Below are 24,801 nucleotides of genomic sequence, written 5' to 3' on the forward strand. Positions count from 1 at the left end.
AGGATTCCCACCCCCACACAGATCATTGTCTCTGTGTCAGACACCTGTGGCCGCACGGATCCCAGCCCCCCCCCCCCCAGCTGTCACAGGCACAGAGCTGAGCGCTCCTCGCCCAGCCGCATGTGTGCGTAGTATTATGTATACAGCGCCAACAGTATGCACTGCGCTTTGCAATATCACATTACAGGGCAAATAAAGCACAGACAATGGGGAGAAGAGCAGCATATAAATAACAATGTAAAGCAAAGATTGGAGCACATACTGTACACACACACACACACACACACACTGATATATATATATATATACACACACACACAATGATATACACACACTGCTTTATATAATATATATATATATATATATATATATATATATATATATATATATATATATACATATATACATATACACACACACTGATATATATAATATATATATATATATATATATATATACACACACTGATATATATATATCACACACACACAATGATATACACACACACTGATTTATATATTATATATATATATATACACTCTGAAATATACACACACACTGATTATATATTACACACACACTGATATATATATATATATATATATATATATATATATATATACACACACACACTGATTTATATATTATATATATATACACACACTGATATATATACACACACTGATTATATATATACACACACACTCTGATATACACACACACTGATTTATATATTATATACACACACACACATACACTGATTATATATTATATATACACACATACACATACACTGATATATATATATACACACACACACACACACACCCAATACATATATAATATTCTATACACACACTGATATACACATATAATATTCTATACACACTACAGAGTTGCCACCTTTTAAAAGTGTTGTGTTTGACCCGAAGATGAGATCAGGGTCAGATGTTACGTCCCCCGGTAGGGGGAACAGTGCTAGGGTGACCAGACGTCCCGGTTTTTACTTTGGTCACCTGGGGAACACCCTGGATGTGGAACAGCCCCCAGGAGGAAGGGGGGAGGATCCTCCCACGGGAAACGTTTTTATTTTTAAATGTTTTTTTTTTTAAGTTAAGCAAAATACACTATGTTAAGGCTATTCTGAGAATTTGTTTGCTGTATTTTTTTATTCTATATACCGTAGTGTGACGCGGACATTTAGGCCAAATATTCCCATTCAGACTATAAAGAATAAGGCCCCAAAACACACAGATATACCGATGTTATTTACCACTCATGCATAAACTGATGGATTTATCATAAATACAGCAAAAAGCATAAATATAGTATGAAACATGGGGTCCAAAGAGCCTTGTACCTTAACACAGGAGCTCAACTCCCCCTAACGGTCAGGTGTTCAGGATATCCCTGCTTCAGCACAGGTGGCTCAATCAGAGGCTCAGTCAAAGCTGCCAGTGCTGAAGCTGGGACGGATTGAGCTACCTATGCTGAAGCCGGGACTCATTGAGCCACCTGCGCTGAAGCAGAGACTGATTGAGCTACCTGTGCTGAAGCAGGGATATCCTGAAAACCTGACCTGTTGGGGGGGGGGGGGGAGGGAGAGGGGGGCCTTGAGGACTGGAGTTGAGCACCGTGCCTTAACAGAATCAAGTCTCTTATAACGAGGGACAGTACCACTACTCTTTACTGTTTAATAGCACACCTGCAGGTACACACTCATATTACACACACGCATATCTACACACCTGCTACCCTCAGAAAAGGCACATACAGATACATTCCTACACCATTACACACGACACACCCGCACAACAACAACAGTCACAAAGATGATGACACACCGTCTCCTATCCTTAGCTCCCATAACACTGACCTCTTTTCTTTTTATTGGCTTTGCAGTGCTGCCCACCCGCCCTCCGTGCACATTTACACCTCAATGAAACGGTGATCTTCCTGCTGCCTGCGTTACAATGTACAACTGCCCCGTGTTACACGCCCTGCAGATATTACTGCTGTGTGTTTCATGTTTCCGTGACCATGATATGTGCTGTGTAATGAAGGCCGGATCCCAGCTATTGTTACCAGGTGTCCAGTATTGAACAGGACTGTCCTGTATTTGGACACTGTCCAGTAAAAAATGAGAGGTAATACTGGACATGTAGATGTAATACTGGTATTATCTCTCTGGACATGTAGGTGTATACCGGTATTACCTCTCTGGACATGTATGTGTCCGGTATTACCTCTCAGAACATATATATGTCCGGTATTACCTCTCAGAACATGTATGTGTCCGGTATTACCTCTCAGAACATGTATGTGTCCGGTATTACCTCTCTGGACATGTATGTGTCAGGTATTACCTCTCTGGACATGTATGTGTCAGGTATTACCTCTCAGAACATGTATGTGTCAGGTATTACCTCTCTGGACATGTATGTGTCAGGTATTACCTCTCTGGACATGTATGTGTCCGGTATTACCTCTCAGAACATGTATGTGTCCGGTATTACCTCTCAGAACATGTATGTGTCCGGTATTACCGCTCTGGACATAGTAACGAGACCGGCTTGGGGGGCCATGGGATTTCCCTGAGTAAGGAGAGAGCAGGGCTGCTGTGAATGTTGAGGACTGGGCAGCTTCCTCCATTCCGATTGGCTGCTGCTGGATATGCAACCAATCAGGAGGAGGTCTCTTGAGCCTGGGGTTTGGGCCCAGGAGAGGAGGAAACAGCTTGGAGCGGAGAGAGGGGTGTGTGTGTATCTGAATCGCGCCGCGCCTTTCACCATTGTGTCCAGTATTTTTGGAGAAGCCGCCTGGCAACCCTACTCCTAGCAGAGGTGGCAGAGACTACTACAGTATGGGAATTCAAACAAGCGGAACATACATACATACATACATACACACACATACAGTACACACACATACACACACATACACACACATACTCACATACATACACACACATACATACATACACACACACATACATACATACACACACATACATACACACACATACATACACACACACACACACACACACATACATACATACATACACATACATACATATACATATACATACACACACACATATACATACACACACACACATACATATACATACACACACACACACACACACACACACACATATACTTACATACACACACACACACACAACGCTGTGTTTCTTTTCTAAATAACTTACCCATGTTATTCACTTTCTCAAAAAGATTTGATTAGCCTTAAGGTGAAAGCATAAAACATTTAAATACAAAGGTTTCATTTCTATTCATTGTGTAAAGCAGCAAAACATGTTAATTTGTAACAGTGCTAATTGCAGGGGGCGCCGGTATCTCTGTGGGGTTTAAATGTCCCCGGTCACGCGGGCCAATAGGAAGCTGCACCGGATGACATCACGGCTTCCTATTGGCCTGCGTAACGCGGGACATTAAAGCCGCCATTTCGTTGGGCACACAAGTTCCCAGGCTGCTGATACCAGCACCCCCTACGGAGGTAAGTATCTCTGGAAGCAGGGGGTCCCCGCAGCTGAAATTAACGCAGTTCAGCTCCGGAAACCCCCTGCTTCAAGCCTGTAATAAAAAGAGTCGCGCAGGGCTGCCTGTTCTGCGGCTTTAATTGTATTTGTATATATTTTTATTTTCCACGAGGACATTAATGCATTATCTTATCAGACACTTCTCCAACCTTAAACGGTTTGTTTAATGGAGGGTCTAAAAGGGAAGAAAGGGGTCGCCAAGGGGTGTGACGCTCTGCAGGTGCATGAAGGGGTCCACAAACAGTCTTATCAAAAGAGCTATTGTATTGTATTGTATGTCTTTATTTGTATAGCACCAAATGTGTACTCAGCGCTTCACAAACAATACAGTACAGGGAATTATAATTATACAATAAGTGCAGCAAAAACCAGACAATGGGAAAGGAAATCCCTGCCCCAAAGAGCTTACAATCTAAGAGGTTTAATGGGAAACTTACAGTGACAGTAGATGAGGAAATAAGTGTAATTAAAGCAGCATGCTCATTTTATTGGTGTCCCCCTGTTCTGGCCCAAGCACGCCCTGAGAGATGCGTAGGGACGGGCAGGTTAACTCAATCCCATATATCAAGCAACAACATACAAATAAAGAGGGGGGGGGGAGTACTGAGGGAACACTGGCACATGAGAGCAATAGAGGGGAAGGGGAGCTATGAGGGAAGTGGGCTAAATAGGTGAAAATCAGTAACTTTACCAGGACAGGAGAGATGTCTGCTCAGGGTGGCTGCTGGTACTAAGAGGCCGCATGCTGGTGTGGGCTGATGGGAAATTAACTGGGACAATAACACCTGGCAAGGGGAGGGGGAGCCGTCCATCCTGGTAAACAGGCAGGGGGGTTACCAAGGCAACTGGCTGAAGCCAAGAAACCCACAAGGGTTCGCAACATTGTTGCAACAGCCAGGCAGAGGAGTGCTGGCAGCCTGAAGCCAGGGAAAACACACAATCCTGTTCCAGGACAAACCCCTATTTATTTCCAGGATGGGAACGTGAACGTGCCTTGGAGGTGAACCTTGCTATTTTCAGCTCCGGGGACCTCCTGGATTTGCAATCTAGTTGGCGGTGAAGGTGCTAGCGTTTCAGTCCCCTCCAGGGAAAACAAAATGGCCGTTTGAATCTCCCGAGTCCAGCTGGCAGATAGGAAGTTGTGGCTTTCCTGTGTATCGTGATGGAGATTTAAAACCCAGTAAGTAACATCGGCTCAATTGCCAGGTAAGAATCTCTGGAACAGGAGCTGTAACACCCCCCCAAAAAAAGGGTGATTATGAAAGGAGGGAGGGGGATTGCAGATTTAAAATTAAATAAATCATCAATAGCATATGGTTATCAGGAAAAGAATGATATGTCGAAAAACTACCGAACCCTTCACCGAAGCAGAAAGCAAGAACAAAATACCTGCTTTATTTTTGGGAAAACCGGCCTTATCATCTGCAATGCAATACTGCAAAAACACAAAAACACAAAAACACAAAAACTGCACACCAAGACACATTTTCAATACAAAAAGTATTAGAAAGAGGTTACCGGGTCTCCAGAGTAGACAAAAAGACCACCTGTCACATGCAGATCAATGTTGATGAAATCCCCAGGCCCTCCAAGTAAAACTTTCGTTTGGCTCAAATATTAATTTTACATAGAGACCAATATTACCTAATGAAAGCCCTTAGTGCAGGTGTGCGCAATCTGGGGGGCGCCGCGCTTAGAGGCCCCGCGCTCTTCCCCAAAGCATTTAAATTAAATGCCGGGGGAGCGCAGGTGAGGCCCCTGTAAGTTCCCTCTGCTGGTCTCCGGCGGCGCGTCTGGCGGCGCGAGCAGAGGGGGAGAGCAGGCAAGGGGGCGCAGACTGAAAGGTTTGCTCACCCCTGCCTTAGAGGCCGAAACGTTGTTGTTTGTTTCCTATCCCTGCCCATTCCTGGTGCTATCCCCCACTCACATCGTACCCCTTTCAGGACTCACGTACAGGGACTGCATCCTCCAAGGCCTAGAAGAAGGCACCTTTCTCAAAACTCCATGCTTCGTAACCGCTTTGCTTGCTGGAATGAGGTTGTGTTTCTCCCTTGCGGCTGTACCTGCATTTACCTATCCTTTGACTCCCTGATCCCGTCTTTCCTCTGATTACCCTCTGCCTGCTGTTGCCCTGACCCTAGCCCATCTCACTATTCTTCTGTTTGCAGCTTGCAGTTTGCAGCTCGGCCAACGATACTCCTGCTTGCTGCATGCCTTGTCCCTGCCTTGCCTCACTATCTCTTTTGCCTGCTCCTCCCGGGAACTCTCCGTTACCCTTTGCAGCGCTGATCCGGACTCCAGCATTCCGTGATCACCCCAGGTGACTCTACACTACTGACTCTCCCCCCTTGGATATCCCCAAAGCAGACCTGGTGAGCTCTTAGCTCTGCCTCCCTGTGAGGGAGTCTCTTATTTTCATCATAATGAGCCATGTCAGCTTTGATCTAAGCATATAATATGCGGAGTGACTAGTTACCAGCTCTGTACAAAATGTGCTTCCAGAACAAAGCAGAATCTAAAATCGCTTTAGTGTTAACGGAGCAGGGGGGTCTCCAGAGCTGAGCTGTGTTCATTTCAGCTCCTGGGACCCTCTGCTTCCTGAGATACTTAACCTTAGAAGGTGCTGCTGGTATCTCATGGAGGTTTAAAGCTCCCACGTCACATCGGGCACGACGCATGATGTTTCGCCTTCCTATTGCTTGTGTGACGCGGGAATGTTAAACCTCCATATTGCTCAACCTGGCGGAGAACGGAGCACTGTCTTAGGTACGTATCTCGGGAAGCAGAGGGTCCCAGGAGCTGAAATTAACGTGGTTCAGCTTCATCAGACTCACTGGTTCCCGCCAAATGTTTAAAATAAACCAAGGCAGAACTGTTCCTTTAACCCTTTGAGTGCCGGAGTGGTCATGGTGCCAGAGCGGTCCCTCTAGCACAGTGTGGTCACATGACCACCGCGGTCCTCCTCCTCGCTGGTTAGATGGGGTCCCGCACTCCATGGGAACGCAGGGCATGATTGAACCCAGAGAAAAACAAGCCCTTTCAGCCTGACGTAGTCCTTATGTCATGGGGCCCCCGGAGTGCCAGTTGCCATGACGATGTGATTGCTTCCTGGGGCACTCAAAGGGTTAAGAACTGCCACCCAATGGACCAAGGGACCTTCCATGGTTGTAATGTCTTCTACTTCTCACTCGCACTGTTTATTGGCTTCTCCCTTACAAGTGAGGGCAGTGACATCATCACACTGGAATTACAGCGTCACCTCATCCTGCCATGTGGCTATACCACAGAAAGAAAGTGGCTTCAAGTGGGGTTTTAGGAAGCGTTAGGGGGGCTGCAACAACGAGGAATCAAAACACGAGGAAAACCACCAAAAAAAGATACCTTTTCCAGAGGAGAGGGGATTGCATCTTTAAACACACGAGTCCCGTATTTATTAAACGTTGCTATTTCATAAGACACCTTCCAGTGAGTGAAGACATCTTAAAGGCCCACTCCCTTAATGGGCAGCCAGGCATCGGAAGGTGTTATACGGAATAGCAATGCTCAGTAAACGTGGACCATCTTGCTTCAGTGAAATCATGATCTTCCTTTTTAAATCATATCCACCATATTCAATGGAATCGTTCTCTTTAAAATCATAAACGCCACCCATAAGTGAGTGAATAGGTTAAGCGATGTCACGTGACTACTTGTAGCGTCACCTCATCTTTGAATCACGTATTAATCCTTTTGAAATTGGACTGCTGAACTCTCCGTTTATTGATTTGCTTTCTCTTAGTGCCCACGCCTTAAATTATGTCAGAACTGCTGCTCGCCTCATTTTCACTTTCAACATAACCCGCCCCTGCTCACGCTGTCTTTCAAGTACAGTACCACTTACAGAAAATGGGCACTTTGATATAGAAGTTATGGCCTTTCCTATTCAGATTGGCAGTCAGCCCTGATTTATTATGCGCTGCGGGACACACGAGAGCTGAATTGTCTTGAGAATAAATCGTTAATCCTTTTGCTTTCTGCAGCAGTGAATCTCGATGCACTCCCATCTTTTAGGCGTTCTGACTGACATCACTAATCAAAGATGGCTGCCCTTCGGTGTCCTGTGCAGAAATGACAACTGTTCTAACAGTATTATTTACTTACTCTTGCATAAAAGTATTTTTGCCATATTTGTCAGAAAGCTCCAACACAGATGAAAAAGGGCAGCAGCCAGCTACGCTGAGACCCCCGGAGCACCCCTTTCCCCTTCCTGGGGGGCCGGGTGGTGAGGTGTATATTTTTAGCAGCGTTGGTGGTGGGTTGGGCTTGGCACGGGGAGGTCTCTTTGAAGGTCTATGCTGCTAACATTTTGGGCAATATTTAAGCAGTTTCATGATGCCGGTGCACCCCCCACCTCCTCGCCCCTCACTCTTGCGCCTGAACGGAGCAAGGAGATGATTCTCTGACGTTTGAGACGCACAGGGAGGAGGCCGGCTCTGGCGCTGTGATATTTAGCATATTCAACAGCATCTTTTAATTCCTCATCAGAGGCATTAATGGTGGTTTCATTTTGTGCTGAAGGGTTGTAAGTGCTAATATGATGCATAATATAAGAGATATCCATATGTCATGAGGGCAGAGAGCTGCTGTAACTTATAGAAGGTTATGGAATTAAGGTCCTGTCACGGAGAAAGGCTGAAGTAATGCAGTGAAATATCAACAACAAAAAAAACAACAATAAAAAAAATACCTTTTTATTGTAACTAAATATTTGTATTGGATTCTGTAGCTGCAAGGTTCATACATTTGTGTTAATCCTTCTACTCACAGCAGATCATGTCAACTTGCCCAGTGTTAAAAAAAGGGAATCATTGTCTGGTGGATTTGACATTTAACTCTTTAAGAGCTGGTGGGGCCACGGCACCAAAGTGACCACGTGATCGCGCGGCTGACGATGGAAGGGAAGAGGAGGACTCTTTGTGCAAGATCCACAGGAGCGCAGAATGCAATCTGGCTTAAAACGAGCAACATGACGTCGTTACAGTACGTGCCAGATCCCAGAATGTAGTAGCTACGTCCTTGGGCACCCAAAGGGTTAACGGTGCAATCCCTCGTGGGGCCATAATAAACCAATTCTAGTACTTTCTTAGTCTCAGCTTAACACTGTGCTCAGCACTCTGACACATGACTGTATGTGTGCTTAGATACACACACACACACACACACACACACACACACACACACACACACACACACACACACTGCCCTTGTCGATACACTGCTGGATGAAGACCTCCCCAATGATCTTCACAGGTACTGCGGTTTCAAGCCTCTCTTCTCCACGTTGCTCCAACACATTTTCTGATATTATCCTCCCATCTTACTTTTGTTCATCATCTTGGTCTTGTAATCACTCTTGGAATTCACTTGGGTACCATCTTGGTCCAACGATGCTACTTTCGTCTTGTGCTATATCTGACCCACCGCCATTTTGATTTCTTCACCCTAGTGATGATGTCACAGACTTTTATTTAGTTTTTAACTCATTCGCTCTTTTTTTTTCTGTCTCTTCAGGTAATACCCAGCATAATCTATCCGTGCTACTTTGCGTTGTCTGAAGCTTCTGAATTATCTTCACATTTAGAGCCCAAGTTTCAGATCCATACGTGAGGTCAGGCAGAATATACTGGTCAACAAGGTTCCACTTGAGGCACCGTGAAAGGTAAACTTGAAAGTCTGTCTTATCTCTTATAAAATGCGCTCCATCCCATCTTCATTCTATTGATTTAATTGAAAAGCTCCCCATCCATTGTTACTAGCCGGTCAAGGTAGACACAGTCTTCGACTTGACACATTTGACACAGACTTGACACACTGTGGTCTTGCTGAGATTCATATGGAGACCCGCTTTCTTTCTTACTTTGCCGAGTTCTCAAATTTGTTGCTGGGAGGTCTTCTTGTGCAAACTGGGGGGAGGCGCGGCTCACTTACCCGGCTTCCGTGTCCACTCGTCTCCATGGCAAGGCGGCATGAAATGGCGCCGCAGGGCCATGTGACATGACATCACATGACCCAGAGGTGTCATTTGACGCCGCAAGGGGGGCGCGATGGAGGGGGAGAGCAGGCAGGGGGGGGCACAGTGCAGGAAGTTTGCACACCCCTGTTCTAGACTTCTGGCAAAAATACCGGTATCATCTGCAAATCGTAGGTGACTCAAGTATTTGTCATTGATTTTGATTCCCTTTTTTCCCCCAATTTTATGCCCTGAACAATTCTCCAAGTGTTGCAGTGAAAAGCTTCGTGACGCGGTGTCTACCGGCCGCACTAACTCGCTGATCCTTATCTCGCTTGTATCTTCTAGTAATTTAATGGTTGATGTGGTTTCTCGTAAATATTCTTTATAATATCAAAACACGCTTCTTCAACACGGTCTTCTTAATGCATCTAGGACATATATACAGGCATACCCCGCATTAACGTACACAATGGGACAGGAGCATGTATGTAAAGTGAAAATGTACTTACAGTGAAGCACTCCCTTTTTCCCACTTATCGATGCATGTCCTGTACTGCAATAGTCATATACGTGCATAACTGATGTAAATAACGCATGTGTAACAGGCTCTATAGTCTCCCCGCTTGCACACAGCTTCGGTACAGGTAGGGAGCCGGTATTGCTTTTCAGGACGTGCTGACAGGCGCATGCGTGAGCTGCCGTTTGCCTATTGGGCGATATGTCCTTACTCGCGAGTGTACTTAAAGTGAGTGTCCTTAAACCGGGGTATGCCTGTGTGTGTGTGTCTGTGTGTGTGTATATATATATTTATGTATCGGTACCGTGTTAGTTGAGCTTTAATAATCAAAAATGAATATACGATACCGTTCTGTGTACGTCTATTCATTTTTGATACAGCGATATAGAGATCGATAGATAGATAGATAGTTAAGTTATGGTGGGTAAAAAAAAGTGACAAAACAATCCACAGCAAACCATATAGCAAATAGAAATATTACTGTAAGCTCATTTGCATGTCTTAGACAGGTCTGCAACCCCGCCTTTTACCATTATCACCCAGCACTTCCACTACAGCAAGGGATTCTGGGGAATGGCATGCAAATGAGCACACAGTGCCACCTTTTGCTTCAAAACCATAAACATGGTTCCCTATAGGCTTAAGTTTGCTGCATGGTCACAGCTTTGAGCACAGCCAGGGTTACGATGCATAGCCAGCAAACCCACCCACAGACAGACTGTTTCAACCTTAATGGGTCTCCTCAGTGTGGGGTTGGTTATACTGGCTATGCAAAAAATGAAGCAAGGGATAGGTTTTACCACACTTAGTTAAGTTATAATGGGTAAAAAAAAGTGACAAAAACCCTCCACAGCAAAGCATATAGCAAATGGAAATATTACTGCATGCTCATCTGCATGTCTTAGACCTGGCTGTGACCATGCAGCAAGCTTAAGCTTATTGGGAACCATGTTTATGGTTTTGAAGCAAAAGGTGGCACTGTGCACACACACACACACACGCGCGTGTGTGTGTGTTTTGTGCATGCTCTGTTGATACACAGACAAAAAAAAAAGGAAGAAGATTGATCTGCGTGAGTTTCTGGTTATAGTATGAATTTCCCTCAGTCAAAAAAGTACACGAAGCCGGGAAAATATATATTTAAGGTGCCCTGCTTTAACTTTTATTGGATGCTCTTTTTGATGGTTTTGGTTACAGTGTATCAAAGTTTAGTGTGATTAAGAGGAAGCAATATTTTCTTCTGGTAGTAGCACTTGCAGTGTGAACAGCAGGCGAGGGGTGCGCAAACTGGGGGTGCAAGATTTTCGGGGGGGGGGGGGGGAGGGCAGCGCTTCCCCAAAAGCATGGCAACCCGGCAGCAAATTACGCCACCGGATCATGATATCACATGACCCTGCGGTGTCATTTGACGCCGGAGGCCGAGCGGGGGGGGGGGGGGGGGGGAGCGCAGAATTTGCGCACCCCTTGTCTAGAGCATCCTTCAGTCAACCTAGCGGAGGTCTCTGTATCATAAAGGGACCTTTTCAATTCCCTCAAAAGAGGCATATCACTGGTTGGGACAAACACAATGGAAGGACGAGTTCAGCGGTATGTTCCAGATGGTGCACACCACGTTAATTTATCGGCAGGAGAGTCATAGTTTGATATTACGGAGCTGCAGTAAATATTTATATATATATATATATATATATATATATATATATATATATATACAGTTTATATACATTCACGTGCATGGCATTTGTTTCTTAGCATATTTATCAATTTGACTTAAATAAATCCCGTGGTCCAGGCAGCAGCTGAGGATGCTGATAAGTAGTAAATGTGCATAGCAGAAATCTGCACTGAAAGCATCGATTCAGTAACTCCTGTTTGTCACGAACAGATGTGTCAGCTTTATGTATGTCTGTATTTATATAGCTCCCACAGTGTACTCGATGCTTTACAAAGAAACAAGACAGTACAGGGAATTATAATCCAATAAACACAGCAAAGTCAGACAATAGGAAAGGAAATCCCTGCCCCGGAGAGCTTACACTCTAAGTGGTATGATGGGAGAGTTACAGAGACACCAGGTGAGGGAATAAGTGCTGTAGATGGCAGTGCTTGGTCACAATGGTTAGTAGGAGTGACTGTGGGTGTGGGGCAGAAGCCATGAGTCCAAGCTATTGGGATGCTTCATTTAAGAGATATATACAAACAAAATTAAGGTAGAAGTGATACATTTACCCTCCTGTCTGTAAGTCGTCCCCACTTACCACTTAGATTGTAAGCTCTTCGTGGCAGGGACTCCGTTTCTTATTTGTTTTATGTATAAAGCGCTTATTCCCATTGTGTGTTATAATATTATGTCCCGTATTACTGCTGTAGAGCGCTATGTAACTGGATGGTGCTATATACATAAAGATACATTCATATAACAAGTCCTTCAAGAGTCCAAGCTTTCAGAGCCACACAGGTTCCTTTTCCGGCACATGTTTGCAAATGAAGCTGAAGTCGCAGGTTATGTTTATAGAAGGATTACGTCCTAGCACGTCTGGCTATATAGATGTTAATTAGTGTGGGACACAAAGGAACATGGAAATGCTAAAAGGGACATTTAAATTGGTTGGCAATTAAGGAGAGGGTGTGAGGTGTCTGGGCAAATGGTTAGTGTAACGCGGCAATGCAAACAAGGAAATGTAGCCGTGTCTGGAGTTAGAGCGAACGTGTGGTGTAGGGAGCAGGATGTCGGTGTATTGGGATTACAGAAAACGATGGACAGTCTCAATTTGATATGTAAACACATTATACATTTTTGTAATTAGGTATCCCCAATACAGTATACCGCTGGGCAGAATGGCAGTGTTTCACGGTTAATATTGGGGGCTTCGGCACGGTTCCCGCAGCACATGGGATGGAAGTCAGTTCGGTCGGGGGGGTTGGTAGGATGCTATAGGGGTGCGTGGTTTGTGAGTGTAACTGAAGGGATGTTTAGCGTTTTAAATCCAGCTGGGTTGTTGGTCATTCCGGTTTCAAGGATAACGAGGGCGGCCTTCAAAGCTAATTAATGTCTGTTATTTGCCTTGCTCAGTTAATGTACCATTGCATGTTATTATGGAGGAGGCGCTGGTGGGGCTGGAGGTCTGTCTGTGGCGGCAGCAGCTTTGGGGAAGGTTTCGGTGATTATCCCCTGCCAGCCAGCACTCTAATGGAGACGGCCGATTTGTGCCGGAGATTCTCATTTGAATACAATGCTCACATTGAAAACGGCAAAGCACCTGCTGTGTACAAGAGGGACAGGAGCCAGCGGGGTGTTTGTAGCCCGTTTCCCTGCCAAGGGCAGGCGCCACCTGCCAGGCCAAACGCATCTTCCAAAATGTGCTGTTTAATGTCAGTGTGATTCCTGGGGGCCTCTTTCTTTGCACCGCTGGAAACCATATACAGGCATACCCCGGTTTAAGGACACTCACTTTAAGTACACTCGCGAGTAAGGACATAGCGCCCAATAAGCAAACGGCAGCTCGCTCTTGCGACTGTGAGCACGTCCTGAACAGCAGTACCGGCTCCCTACCTGTACCGAAGCTGTGCGCAAGCGGGGAGACTATAGAGCTTGTTACACATGTGTTATTTACATCAGTTATGCACGTATATAACGATTGCAGTACAGTACATGCATCGATAAGTGGGGAAAAGGTAGTGCTTCACTTTAAGTACATTTTCGCTTTACATACATGCTCCGGTCCCATTGCGTACGTTAATGCGGGGTATGCCTGTGTTACATACATGCTCCGGTCCCATTGCGTACGTTAATGCGCGGTATGCCTGTGTTACATACATGCTCCGGTCCCATTGTGTACGTTAATGCGGGGTATGCCTGTGTTACATACATGCTCCGGTCCCATTGCGTACGTTAATGCGGGGTATGCCTGTGTTACATACATGCTCCGGTCCCATAATGCGGGGTATGCCTGTGTTACATACATGCTCCAGTCCCATTGCGTACGTTAATGCGGGGTATGCCTGTGTAACATACATGCTCCGGTCCCATTGCGTACGTTAATGCGGGGTATGCCTGTGTTACATACATGCTCCGGTCCCATTGCGTACGTTAATGCGGGGTATGCCTGTGTTACATACATGCTCCGGTCCCATTGCGTACTGTACGTTAATGCGGGGTATGCCTGTGTTACATACATGCTCCGGTCCCATTGCGTACGTTAATGCGGGGTATGCCTGTATTGGGATTTTGCTCAGCACAAGTTGAGATTTGTATTGTTATCTGTCTGGGGTTGGATTGCATGTCATGTGACTAAGATATGATGTCATAAATATGAGGGGGGGGGGGGGGAAATGGGACTGATTTTCTGAATATTGTCCCAGATGTCGCTAACAAATTCAATCCTTTAATTAAAATGAACACGAAATAGTATTGCTCTGTGTTTCTGGATTACACGGATACTCGACATGTATAAACTTACATACATATATTTATTTATTTTTAGGTCAATACAGACCCCAAATTAGCTAGACAGGTAATTCCCAACAGGTGGGATGCGCCTGCTCGGGGGGGGAAGGGGGGGCAGGTCAGGATTTCAGGATGAAGGTTGGAAAATCATATTCAATATTATAATATCATTTTTTCCCCCTTCATTTGGAAAACAGAAAATAAAACGGATTCCTATTGCTTTCTTACTATAGAAAGTCCGCCGCTTATTGCATCATCCTATGCCACGCAGAATGGCGACTATTATCTGTCCTTCATCTTTGTCTCCGAGTTACGCTTTAGAGTTGGGTGTGTGGGGACGGTGCCACTAAACAGCCACGTGATAATATGCTATTGCATTTTTTTTCTGTTTTAAGGTGAATTCATGTTTTATTTCAAAATAAACATTAGTATTTTAGTACAATAATACATCAGAACATACAGTGCAGCATGTATAGTGCGCACGAGAAGAGGTCTGGGCCTAATGGCCACTGTAGATGCTCATGGGAATTGAAACGTAAGTAGCTTGTCTTTTCTCACAAGCATTTTGGGAATCTCAATTGAAAACAATGTTACTTTAGGAAAAACCATATCAAGACCACGAAATGTAGACTTTGTATTAGAAAATTAAATGTTATCGCTCTGGGTTCCCTGGCTACAATGATACCATATACATTATATATAGGTTTACATACTGTTTTGGTCAATGCAGGCCCCTTACACCTGAATTTGTTCAGGCTTAACACAAAAGGTGTATGCCATCATTCATTGACAAGGAGAAACGACCCGTAGCATACAAATACACCCAGGAAAGTATGTTTCCTGAAAATACATGCCTTGAGGTAAACAAATGTTGGTTGTGATTTTTCGGGGGGGTGAAAACAAAGGTCTTGCTATTTTTCTCATAAATTGACACTAACCTTGGACTTTGCATCAAAATTCCTCACGGAGTTTTATTTCATTTATAAAATGTTTTACCAGGAAGTAATACACTGAGAGTTACCTCTCGTTTTCAAGTACGTCCTGGGCACAGCGTTATGACAGATACATGGTTACATTAACTGAACAGGGTTATACGTTATATTTAAAGACATTTCATGGAGACGGATTATCAGGAATTGTAACGGAGCGTTTCAAACATCAGCGAACAGAAACAAACGGCTGACACCCTTTGGCTGTCATTATTTATTTATACAGTGTTTTACCAGGAAGTAATACATTGAGAGCTACCTCTCGGTCTCAAGTATGTCCTGGGCACAGAGTTATGATGACAGATACATGGTTACAAATACATAGTTACATTAACTGAGCAGGGTTATACATTATATACAAGACATTGCATGCACAGTTCAAGATAATATGTGTCGCCTTTGGGTAGACTCGTGTGGTCTCATATCAAATAGAGTCCTGACATGAAGTGATTGCTTTCACTTGCTGACAGACCCACCCAGCAAAAATGCAGGATGGGTGGGGGAGGGGGGGGGGATTGGGTATTGTAAAGTGACGAAAGCCATGTTTTTCAAGCAGCCCTTTCTTGATGAAATTGATCATGGAAAGGAATACTGTTTGATCGCCCTTGGTCCTCTGAGAACACGGATACCAGATATGTATAGGTTTACATACTGCTTTCGGAAGCCCTTAAATTATTAAGACTATGTAAGGCTCGTTACGCCATCATTGGCGAGGCAAAAACTACCCCGCAGCATAAAAATATTCCCATAAAAGAAGAGCTTTTCTGAAGATACAACAAGTAATTTAGACATGGGTAATATGTTTCCCCCCTTAGTGCACAAATAATGTGACAAACTTCAGACTTGTTACGTACTGTATGAGCCCAATGTCATTTTCACATTTTTGTGCTAACCTTCTTAGACTGATTTCTGTGGCAGTGTTGGGGTGTAACCCGGCAAACCATACGGTATATCAAAAAACCATACGGTATATCAAAAAACCATACGGTATATCAAAAACCATACGGTATATCAAAAAACTATACGGTATATCAAAAGTTGAATTTTAATTTAGTTTTGGTCATGAGAGCCCACCCATTTAATTAGTATGCACAAAATAAAGAATAACAAAATAAATATAAATATTACATTTTCAATTGGTGTGTGCTTACAAAAAATAAAAGCAGCACACGACCCTTAGATAAAGTGGGGGAGGGGGGGTGCCCCCCCCTCTCTTAATCTTTGGGGTTGCTCATACAATTACACATTTCTGATCATCAAAAATAGTGTTGATGGAGTAACCTTTAACTCCTTAAACAGTCATATAATGGTGACTATTGATTGTAACTTTCTATAACAGATCAAAAAACACATTTTGTATGATGCTTCCATGCCAGGGCTGAGGGGCCTTTGGGGGGCCTTTCTGGTGCCAAGCACCGTTTTATTGTTACATATATTGGGGTCTCCTTTAGTGACAGATGATACTACCAAACTCAATCGAGGCTGACTCTGTATGTGTCTTCAAAAACAATCCCAAGATAAAGAAGGGGGGTTGCCTCCCTCTTAATCTTTGGGGTTACCCATTCAAATACAAATTCTTGCTGATCAGAAAGTGACAAAGGAGTACCCCCTCCTCCAGCATATAGCATGCTTAGTGTAGTGCAAACGGGGGCGAGGCACTCCTCGTTATAATCAGATAGGTTTGCTTATCTGGGGGGTGGCCCCCCATTATTTTGGCATTTACCCTAAAATACCATCCCTGTGATCTTCACAGGGGGGGAGGGAGGGGGGAGAGAACGGTGCCGCGCTCTCGTTTTGTGCTGTTTGGGAAGGCTACGCTCCATGATCACCGCTCGTGACGATGATGATGATGGGGATGAGATTGCTAAAGTAACTCCTGAAATAAAATAACTGTAGGTTGATTTCTGCCATTTTGCAGCCACCCAATGGTTTTGCCAGACGACCCCACACGTTGTCCAACTCTAAATCGGACCCAACGTGTGAATAAAAATAAGGGTGAGCGCCTACGATAAAGAGGTACGTGTGTATTGTCCATTCGCCCATCTTTTATATGTACCCCCCAATATAACAGAGATCTCCTTTTCTATAAACCCATCACTCCCAGTGGCCCCGAAACCTGGCAGCAAAGGGTTTAACATCACCCCTCCTCTCTCTCACTTCTTCTCTGAATCCGCCCCCTCTCTGCTGCTATCACTTTCCACACACAGCGATGTCTCTTTCTCAATCCACGTCCCCACTGCGCCCCGCTTCCTGCTGTTACCAACTGGTGACTATTTCGTCACTCCCTCCCTCCTGCTGCTGCTAAATGATTAGTACATCAGTCATTTTAAAGTAAGATCAAAGTCATCCCTGGCTTTATTGGCTTATCCCACCTTAATACTCTTAAGTCCTTTCCACTCCTCGTGCATTGGAGATTTAGCATTAAATGGTAAGCCTTTTATGGCAAAGTATCCCAAGTACAAGAGGCCGAGAGAAATGGTCCCTAAACAGACAGTCTTTACCGAGCAGAATGGATCCGGTGCTCCAAGAGTAACTGTGTCCATATATAACATGAAAAAATGCCATAAATATGACTTCCTTCTCAGAATGGATAATAGTATCAATGTCCCATATAGAAAGGAGGGGGGGGGGGGATGAGTGCCTAGTGTTGCCTATGGCAATAAACACAGGCAGCCTGAATGGCACAAAATGTATAATTCCCCAGAATCAATATAGCAGTCCAAAATATATTATAATCCATAGATCATGGTAACAGGAGTGAAACACTCACTTTGTGGGTCTCCAGTTATCCTGTCCATCCTTGGAATCAGTTGAGGAGGTCAAATGGCGGGCAAAAGCTGCCAGGCAGAAAGGTAGCACACAAAAATAGAAAAGAGCCTTGCACTGCCGAAGCATGAATGTGAAGATCCCGAGGAGGCAATATTTATAAATGACCCCCAGCACAATACAATACGCACCAACGCATTTCGGGCAGGTTGCCCTTTGTCAAGGTGTACACTTTGACAAAGGGCAACCTGCCCGAAACGCGTTGGTGCGTATTGTATTGTGCTGGGGGTCCTTTATGATCCAATAAAGTTGTATATATTTTTTCATATGCGAGTCTGCGCGGGATCTTCTCATGCTTCTGCAGTGCTCTGTTCTTTTCTATTTTTGTGTGCTACCTTTACAGTGCCCAGGAGTGCTGACCTGTGTCCCCCGTATTGTATTGCTGGGAAAGGGGGGGTGGGGGTACTGACATGGAATCGGACGTTTCGACCCGACCAAGTCCGCCTCGGCGTTAGAGACCCTTTGCCACAGCTGCTCCACCCTGGACACTAAGCTGAAGGCCGTTTCGCCAACAAGGTAAGTTATCGTAACGGGTTTTAGAGGTTACGGGTAAGGGGTTTTAGAGGTTACGGGTAAGGGGTTTTACAGGTTATGGGTAAGGGGCTTTAGAGGTTACGGGTAAGGGGTTGTACAGGTTACGGGTAAGGGGCTTTAGAGGTTACAGGTAAGGGGCTTTAGAGGGTGCAGGTAAGGGGTTTTAGAGGTTACGGGTAGGGGGCTTTAGAGTAGGGTGTTATGGGTTTTAGGGTAGGGAGTAGCGTTAGTATTAGAGATTTTCTGGGTAAGGTTAGGGGCTTACCATGGCAGCAAAATGGATGTCCCTGCAGTGAGGCGAGTGCCGGCTGTGACTTGGTCGCAGAAAAACCGCCTGCAACCTGTCCTAGACAAGGGGTGTGTGAGATTTTCAGGGGGGGGGTGAGGGGGTTACAGAGGTCCCATGCTCTCCCCCGAGGCATTTAAATGAAATGATCACACACAGATAGAACACAACGCTTACCAATAGTGTGTAATGAAATAGTGAAGGTGCCTAAATTGCCTGAGCTGGCAGCGGGTGCTACCTATGTGCATAAAATTGATATATTTATCAAAAAAAGAGAGTATCCAATTACCCTCCAAAATGAAGCACATTTATGGTGCACACCAAGGCTGTTAAAACGTAACTTTTAATGATATAAAATAATATATGTCTACACTTGCTTATACTGCACTTATCATTAAAGTGTGTATGTTTAAAATAAACAATAAAATTACAGGGAATTAACTGCGTCCATGTGTCAATAATACAGATGTTAAAGAGCCTGATATCTGTAGAAATAAATCAGGAAATGACCAATAGGTAATCAATGCAATGCACATACATACACATAATATGTACTCCTTATCCACTCTGTGGCAGAATAATCTGCACGAGATGATCATGTAGTTTGAACACGCAGAGTCACGGCAAACTGGATGACTATCTATAAAAGCCATGAGCAGCATGGCGCAGCTCTAACATCACTGCATAATATTAATGCTAATCTAATTGAATTCATTTTTTGATAAATATTTAAATGTCAGAGAACCGTGCGAGGCCTCTGCAACTAACTTACTTTGGCTTCCAGCGAGACGTTGCCATGGTAACCCGGCATCAAATTACACCGCGGGTCACATGACCCCATGGCGTCATTTGACGCCCAAGCTGGGGAGTGGGCGCACGAGCAGGCAGGGGGAAAAGACTGCGTACCCTCTCCTAGACTGTATTGGTCTTGTTGCGCAGGGTGGATGGAGGGGATTCGTGGGCCGTACCAGAGCCCCAGCCAAACGAGGGCCAAGCCGGAGGAGGGTCAGGTCAGAGCCCGGCGGACGATCGCAGAAGTCTGGTCCGACTCCTGGTTGGGCCTAACCTTAAGCACTGGCTGCCGTGTCCGGGCCAGCGCCCACCCCCAGCCCTGCCCTGTAGCCCTGATCACTATACATTTAAAAAAACAAAACATTTCATGTAAAAATGTGTGAGCCATATTAACGGGCAGTGTAGCAACAGATGCTGCCGTGGCATATAGAGCACTTGGGGGGTTAGGGATTCCTTAAGTGTGCTGAATCCAGCATTAACTGCAATAGCAGCTCGTGCCCGAGTTTAATACTTGAGCTTAGTGAATCCTGGCGTAGGAAGCGCGGCGCTGCCTGCTGGTGACAGCTGCATCTTAACCCCTTCACGGCTGCTTTGGTGAGATCAGACTGTGGATAGCTAGGGAGTGATGTATCAACGCCATTTTGATGCAAGGTTGACACACACAACAAACAAGTCTATCCCATATGTCTGCTTGTGGTGCGGGGATGTCAATAGGAGGAATTTTACATGACACACACATTACAATAGGATGCAGCAAAGTCTGTGTCTCTGTGCAACATTTTGTCACTTTTTCTTAAAGTTTTTTTTTTTACATGCCAGTTTTGAGAGGAATAACCTTTCCTGCGGAACACTCTGCTCCCTGCGGAATACCCTGCTCCCTGCGGAACACCCTGCTCCCTGCGGAACACCCTGCTCCCTGCGGAACACCCTGCTCCCTGCGGAACACCCTGCTCCCTGCGGAACACTCTGCTTCCTGCGGAACACTCTGCTTCCTGCGGAACACTCTGCTCCCTGCGGAACACTCTGCTTCCTGCGGAACACTCTGCTTCCTGCGGAACACCCAGCTCCCTGCGGAACACTCTGCTTCCTGCGGAACACTCTGCTTCCTGCGGAACACTCTGCTCCCTGCGGAACACTCTGCTTCCTGCGGAACACTCTGCTTCCTGCGGAACACCCAGCTCCCTGCGGAACACTCTGCTTCCTGTGGAACACTCTGCTCCCTGCGGAACACTCTGCTTCCTGCGGAACACTCTGCTCCCTGCGGAACACTCTGCTCCCTCTGCGGAACACCCAGCTCCCTGCGGAACACTCTGCTTCCTGCGGGAACACTCTGCTCCCTGCGGAACACTCTGATTCCTGCGGAACACTCTGCTTCCTGCCGAACACTCTGCTTCCTGCCGAACACCCAGCACCCTGCGGAACACTCTGCTTCCTGCGGAACACTCTGCTTCCTGCGGAACACCCAGTTCCTTTCGGAACACCCAGCTCCCTGCGGAACACTCTGCTTCCTGCGGAACACACTGCTCCCTGCGGAACACCCTGCTCCCTGCGGAACACCCTGCTCCCTGCGGAACACCCTGCTCCCTGCGGAACTCTCTGCTCCCTGCGGAACTCTCTGCTCCCTGCGGAACTCTCTGCTCCCTGCGGAACTCTCTGCTCCCTGCGGAATTCTCTGCTCCCTGCGGAACTCTCTGCTCCCTGCGGAACTCTCTGCTCCCTGCGGAACTCTCTGCTCCCTGCTGAACTCTCTGCTCCCTGCGGAACTCTCTGCTCCCTGCGGAACTCTCTGCTCCCTGCAGAACTCTCTGCTTCAAGTGGAAACTATTTCTTACATTTGACATAATAGAGGAGGGAGAAGGGCGGGCGGCCAACTCAAGGCCTCAAGGGCCACCAACAAGTCAAGTTTTAAGGATATGCCTGCTTCAGCACAGGTGAAACATTCAGTGGTTTTTTTTACATGCCAGTTTTGAGAGGAATAACCTTTCCTGCGGAACACTCTGCTCCCTGCGGAATACCCTGCTCCCTGCGGAACACCCTGCTCCCTGCGGAACACCCTGCTCCCTGCGGAACACCCTGCTCCCTGCGGAACACCCTGCTCCCTGCGGAACACTCTGCTTCCTGCGGAACACTCTGCTTCCTGCGGAACACTCTGCTCCCTGCGGAACACTCTGCTTCCTGCGGAACACTCTGCTTCCTGCGGAACACCCAGCTCCCTGCGGAACACTCTGCTTCCTGCGGAACACTCTGCTCCCTGCGGAACACTCTGCTTCCTGCGGAACACTCTGCTTCCTGCGGAACACCCAGCTCCCTGCGGAACACTCTGCTTCCTGTGGAACACTCTGCTCCCTGCGGAACACTCTGCTTCCTGCGGAACACTCTGCTCCCTGCGGAACACTCTGCTCCCTCTGCGGAACACCCAGCTCCCTGCGGAACACTCTGCTTCCTGCGGGAACACTCTGCTCCCTGCGGAACACTCTGATTCCTGCGGAACACTCTGCTTCCTGCCGAACACTCTGCTTCCTGCCGAACACCCAGCACCCTGCGGAACACTCTGCTTCCTGCGGAACACTCTGCTTCCTGCGGAACACCCAGTTCCTTTCGGAACACCCAGCTCCCTGCGGAACACTCTGCTTCCTGCGGAACACACTGCTCCCTGCGGAACACCCTGCTCCCTGCGGAACACCCTGCTCCCTGCGGAACACCCTGCTCCCTGCGGAACACCCTGCTCCCTGCGGAACTCTCTGCTCCCTGCGGAACTCTCTGCTCCCTGCGGAACTCTCTGCTCCCTGCGGAACTCTCTGCTCCCTGCGGAACTCTCTGCTCCCTGCTGAACTCTCTGCTCCCTGCGGAACTCTCTGCTCCCTGCGGAACTCTCTGCTCCCTGCGGAACTCTCTGCTCCCTGCGGAACTCTCTGCTCCCTGCGGAACTCTCTGCTCCCTGCGGAACTCTCTGCTCCCTGCAGAACTCTCTGCTTCAAGTGGAAACTATTTCTTACATTTGACATAATAGAGGAGGGAGAAGGGCGGGCGGCCAACTCAAGGCCTCAAGGGCCACCAACAAGTCAAGTTTTAAGGATATGCCTGCTTCAGCACAGGTGAAACATTCAGTGGTGCAGTCGAAGACTGGGCCACCTGTCCTGAATCAGGGATATCCTTAAAACCTGACCTGTTGGTGGCCCTTGAGGATTAGTATTGGCCGCCCTCGGCTCTGGCATATCTACCAACTAACTCCAGCAGTGCCTGACAATAATCCCTGTCTTTGCTCAGCTCCTAAACTAGTATGGCAATGTTGGCAACAGACAAGCAGGGACATAATTTCCTCCTGGGGACCCCAGCTCGTGGGGTGGGCACCCAGAAGGTTGTCGAGACCCCCCCCCTCCCGACTCGTGATGAACCCCCCGACTCAAGATGAACCCCCCAGACTCGTGATGAACCCCCCCAAGTGAATACAGAGGCTCAGCGTTCTCCCCCACAGTACTTGAACTGGTTGCCAGGGGAGAGACACCTGACCTGCTGGTGGCCCTTGAGGACTGGAGTTGGCCAATCCTGGAGTAGGTGCTACGATACCTTTTATTGGACCAGCAAGCAGTTGATCTGATACAAGCTTTCGAACCTCTCATCATATCAACTACTTGCTGGTCCAATAGAAGGTGTCACATCCCTACTCCCTCTCTGACATGTGACACAGACACATGCATACATTTGTAGTGTGTGTCAAAAGCAATCTTGGTTTTGTGTCTTCCTTTCATACATCGCCCCCAAAAATGTAACCCCCTTACTATGTAATGCAGCCATAGTCCAAATCCGATTCTGGGAAGTTCTCCTTTATGCTAAAGAAGATCTTTAGTACAGTACTATTAATGTCAACGGAGCTGAGGTCTTCTCCAGCGCGGGGAAAATATCTGTACAGCCTGTTCATACATGTATACTTTCTAACAGACCCAAACACGCCAACATACGAAAGTAACTCTTTCTTCGTCCCCATCCAGACCCCGCAGACATGTATAAATAAGAGCCGGGACCGGCAGGAAGCAGGAGGGCTTCTGGCGCTTTCCACGTGATATTTGTTTTAAGGAACGTAGATTTCATTCAACAAATACGAACTGAATTTTACTGCACTGGATGGGAATTATAAGACTCCTGGGAAGGCAAAGTGACCTCTAGGGCAACATTCCCCACAAATAGAACTTTCGTTAGTTGGGTTACTATTGTTGGGTCATAGTTATGTTAACCTCTGTGTGCTAGCATACAATATGCAACATACACACAAGAATACATACATGTGTAATATATATATATATATATATAGCCAATGGAAATATTACTGTATGCTCATTTGCATGTCTTAGACAGGTCTGCAACCCCACCTTTCACCATTATCACCCAGCACACAGCATCTCCACTGCAGCAAGGGATTCTGGGAAATGACATGCAAATGAGCACACAATGCCACCTTTTGCTTCAAAACCATTAACATGGTTCCCTTTAGGCATAAGCTTGCTGCATGGTAACAGCTTTAAGCACAGCCAGGGTTAAGATGCATCCCCAGATACACTGCGGGAGGTTCATGTTCATTAAACGAAGAATAGGAGATTTTCCTTCGTAGCTCGGAAATGTGTTAAACTGTTAGAACCTAATCAGAAACCCTAAGATTACTATAAAGCATGGTTCAAAGTGTGTGTGTTCAAAATGTCATCCTGCAGAAACGCGCGCCCGAAGACGAGAACGCCGCAGTCCGATTGCGCAATCGATAACGCTTTGATCCATCTGCTCCCGCTCCTGAAAGACGCACATTCGTTTTTTTCAGCCCTCATAGTGACCGTCCTTTATCAGGAAACATTTTATCTGAG

General features: G+C 46.2%; 1 protein-coding gene across 4 annotated transcripts in view; it reads right to left on the reverse strand.

Annotated features, from left to right (window-relative positions):
* The window catches only part of GRAMD1A (GRAM domain containing 1A), a 198,739-nt gene that overhangs the window by 88,136 nt on the left and 85,802 nt on the right, over positions 1-24,801 (reverse strand). The window contains exon 1 of one of the 4 annotated variants that reach the window (XM_075606179.1): positions 4,260-4,327. The exons of the other annotated variants lie outside the window; for them this stretch is intronic. Within the exon in view, the coding sequence (XP_075462294.1) occupies positions 4,260-4,312 (53 nt within the window). The 5' untranslated portion in view covers positions 4,313-4,327. Of the gene's footprint in view, positions 1-4,259; positions 4,328-24,801 lie in introns of those variants that run through there. 4 annotated transcript variants of the gene reach the window in all.

Source organism: Ascaphus truei, chromosome 6, assembly GCF_040206685.1.
Source record: "Ascaphus truei isolate aAscTru1 chromosome 6, aAscTru1.hap1, whole genome shotgun sequence".
Classification (NCBI taxonomy): Eukaryota; Metazoa; Chordata; class Amphibia; order Anura; family Ascaphidae; genus Ascaphus; species Ascaphus truei.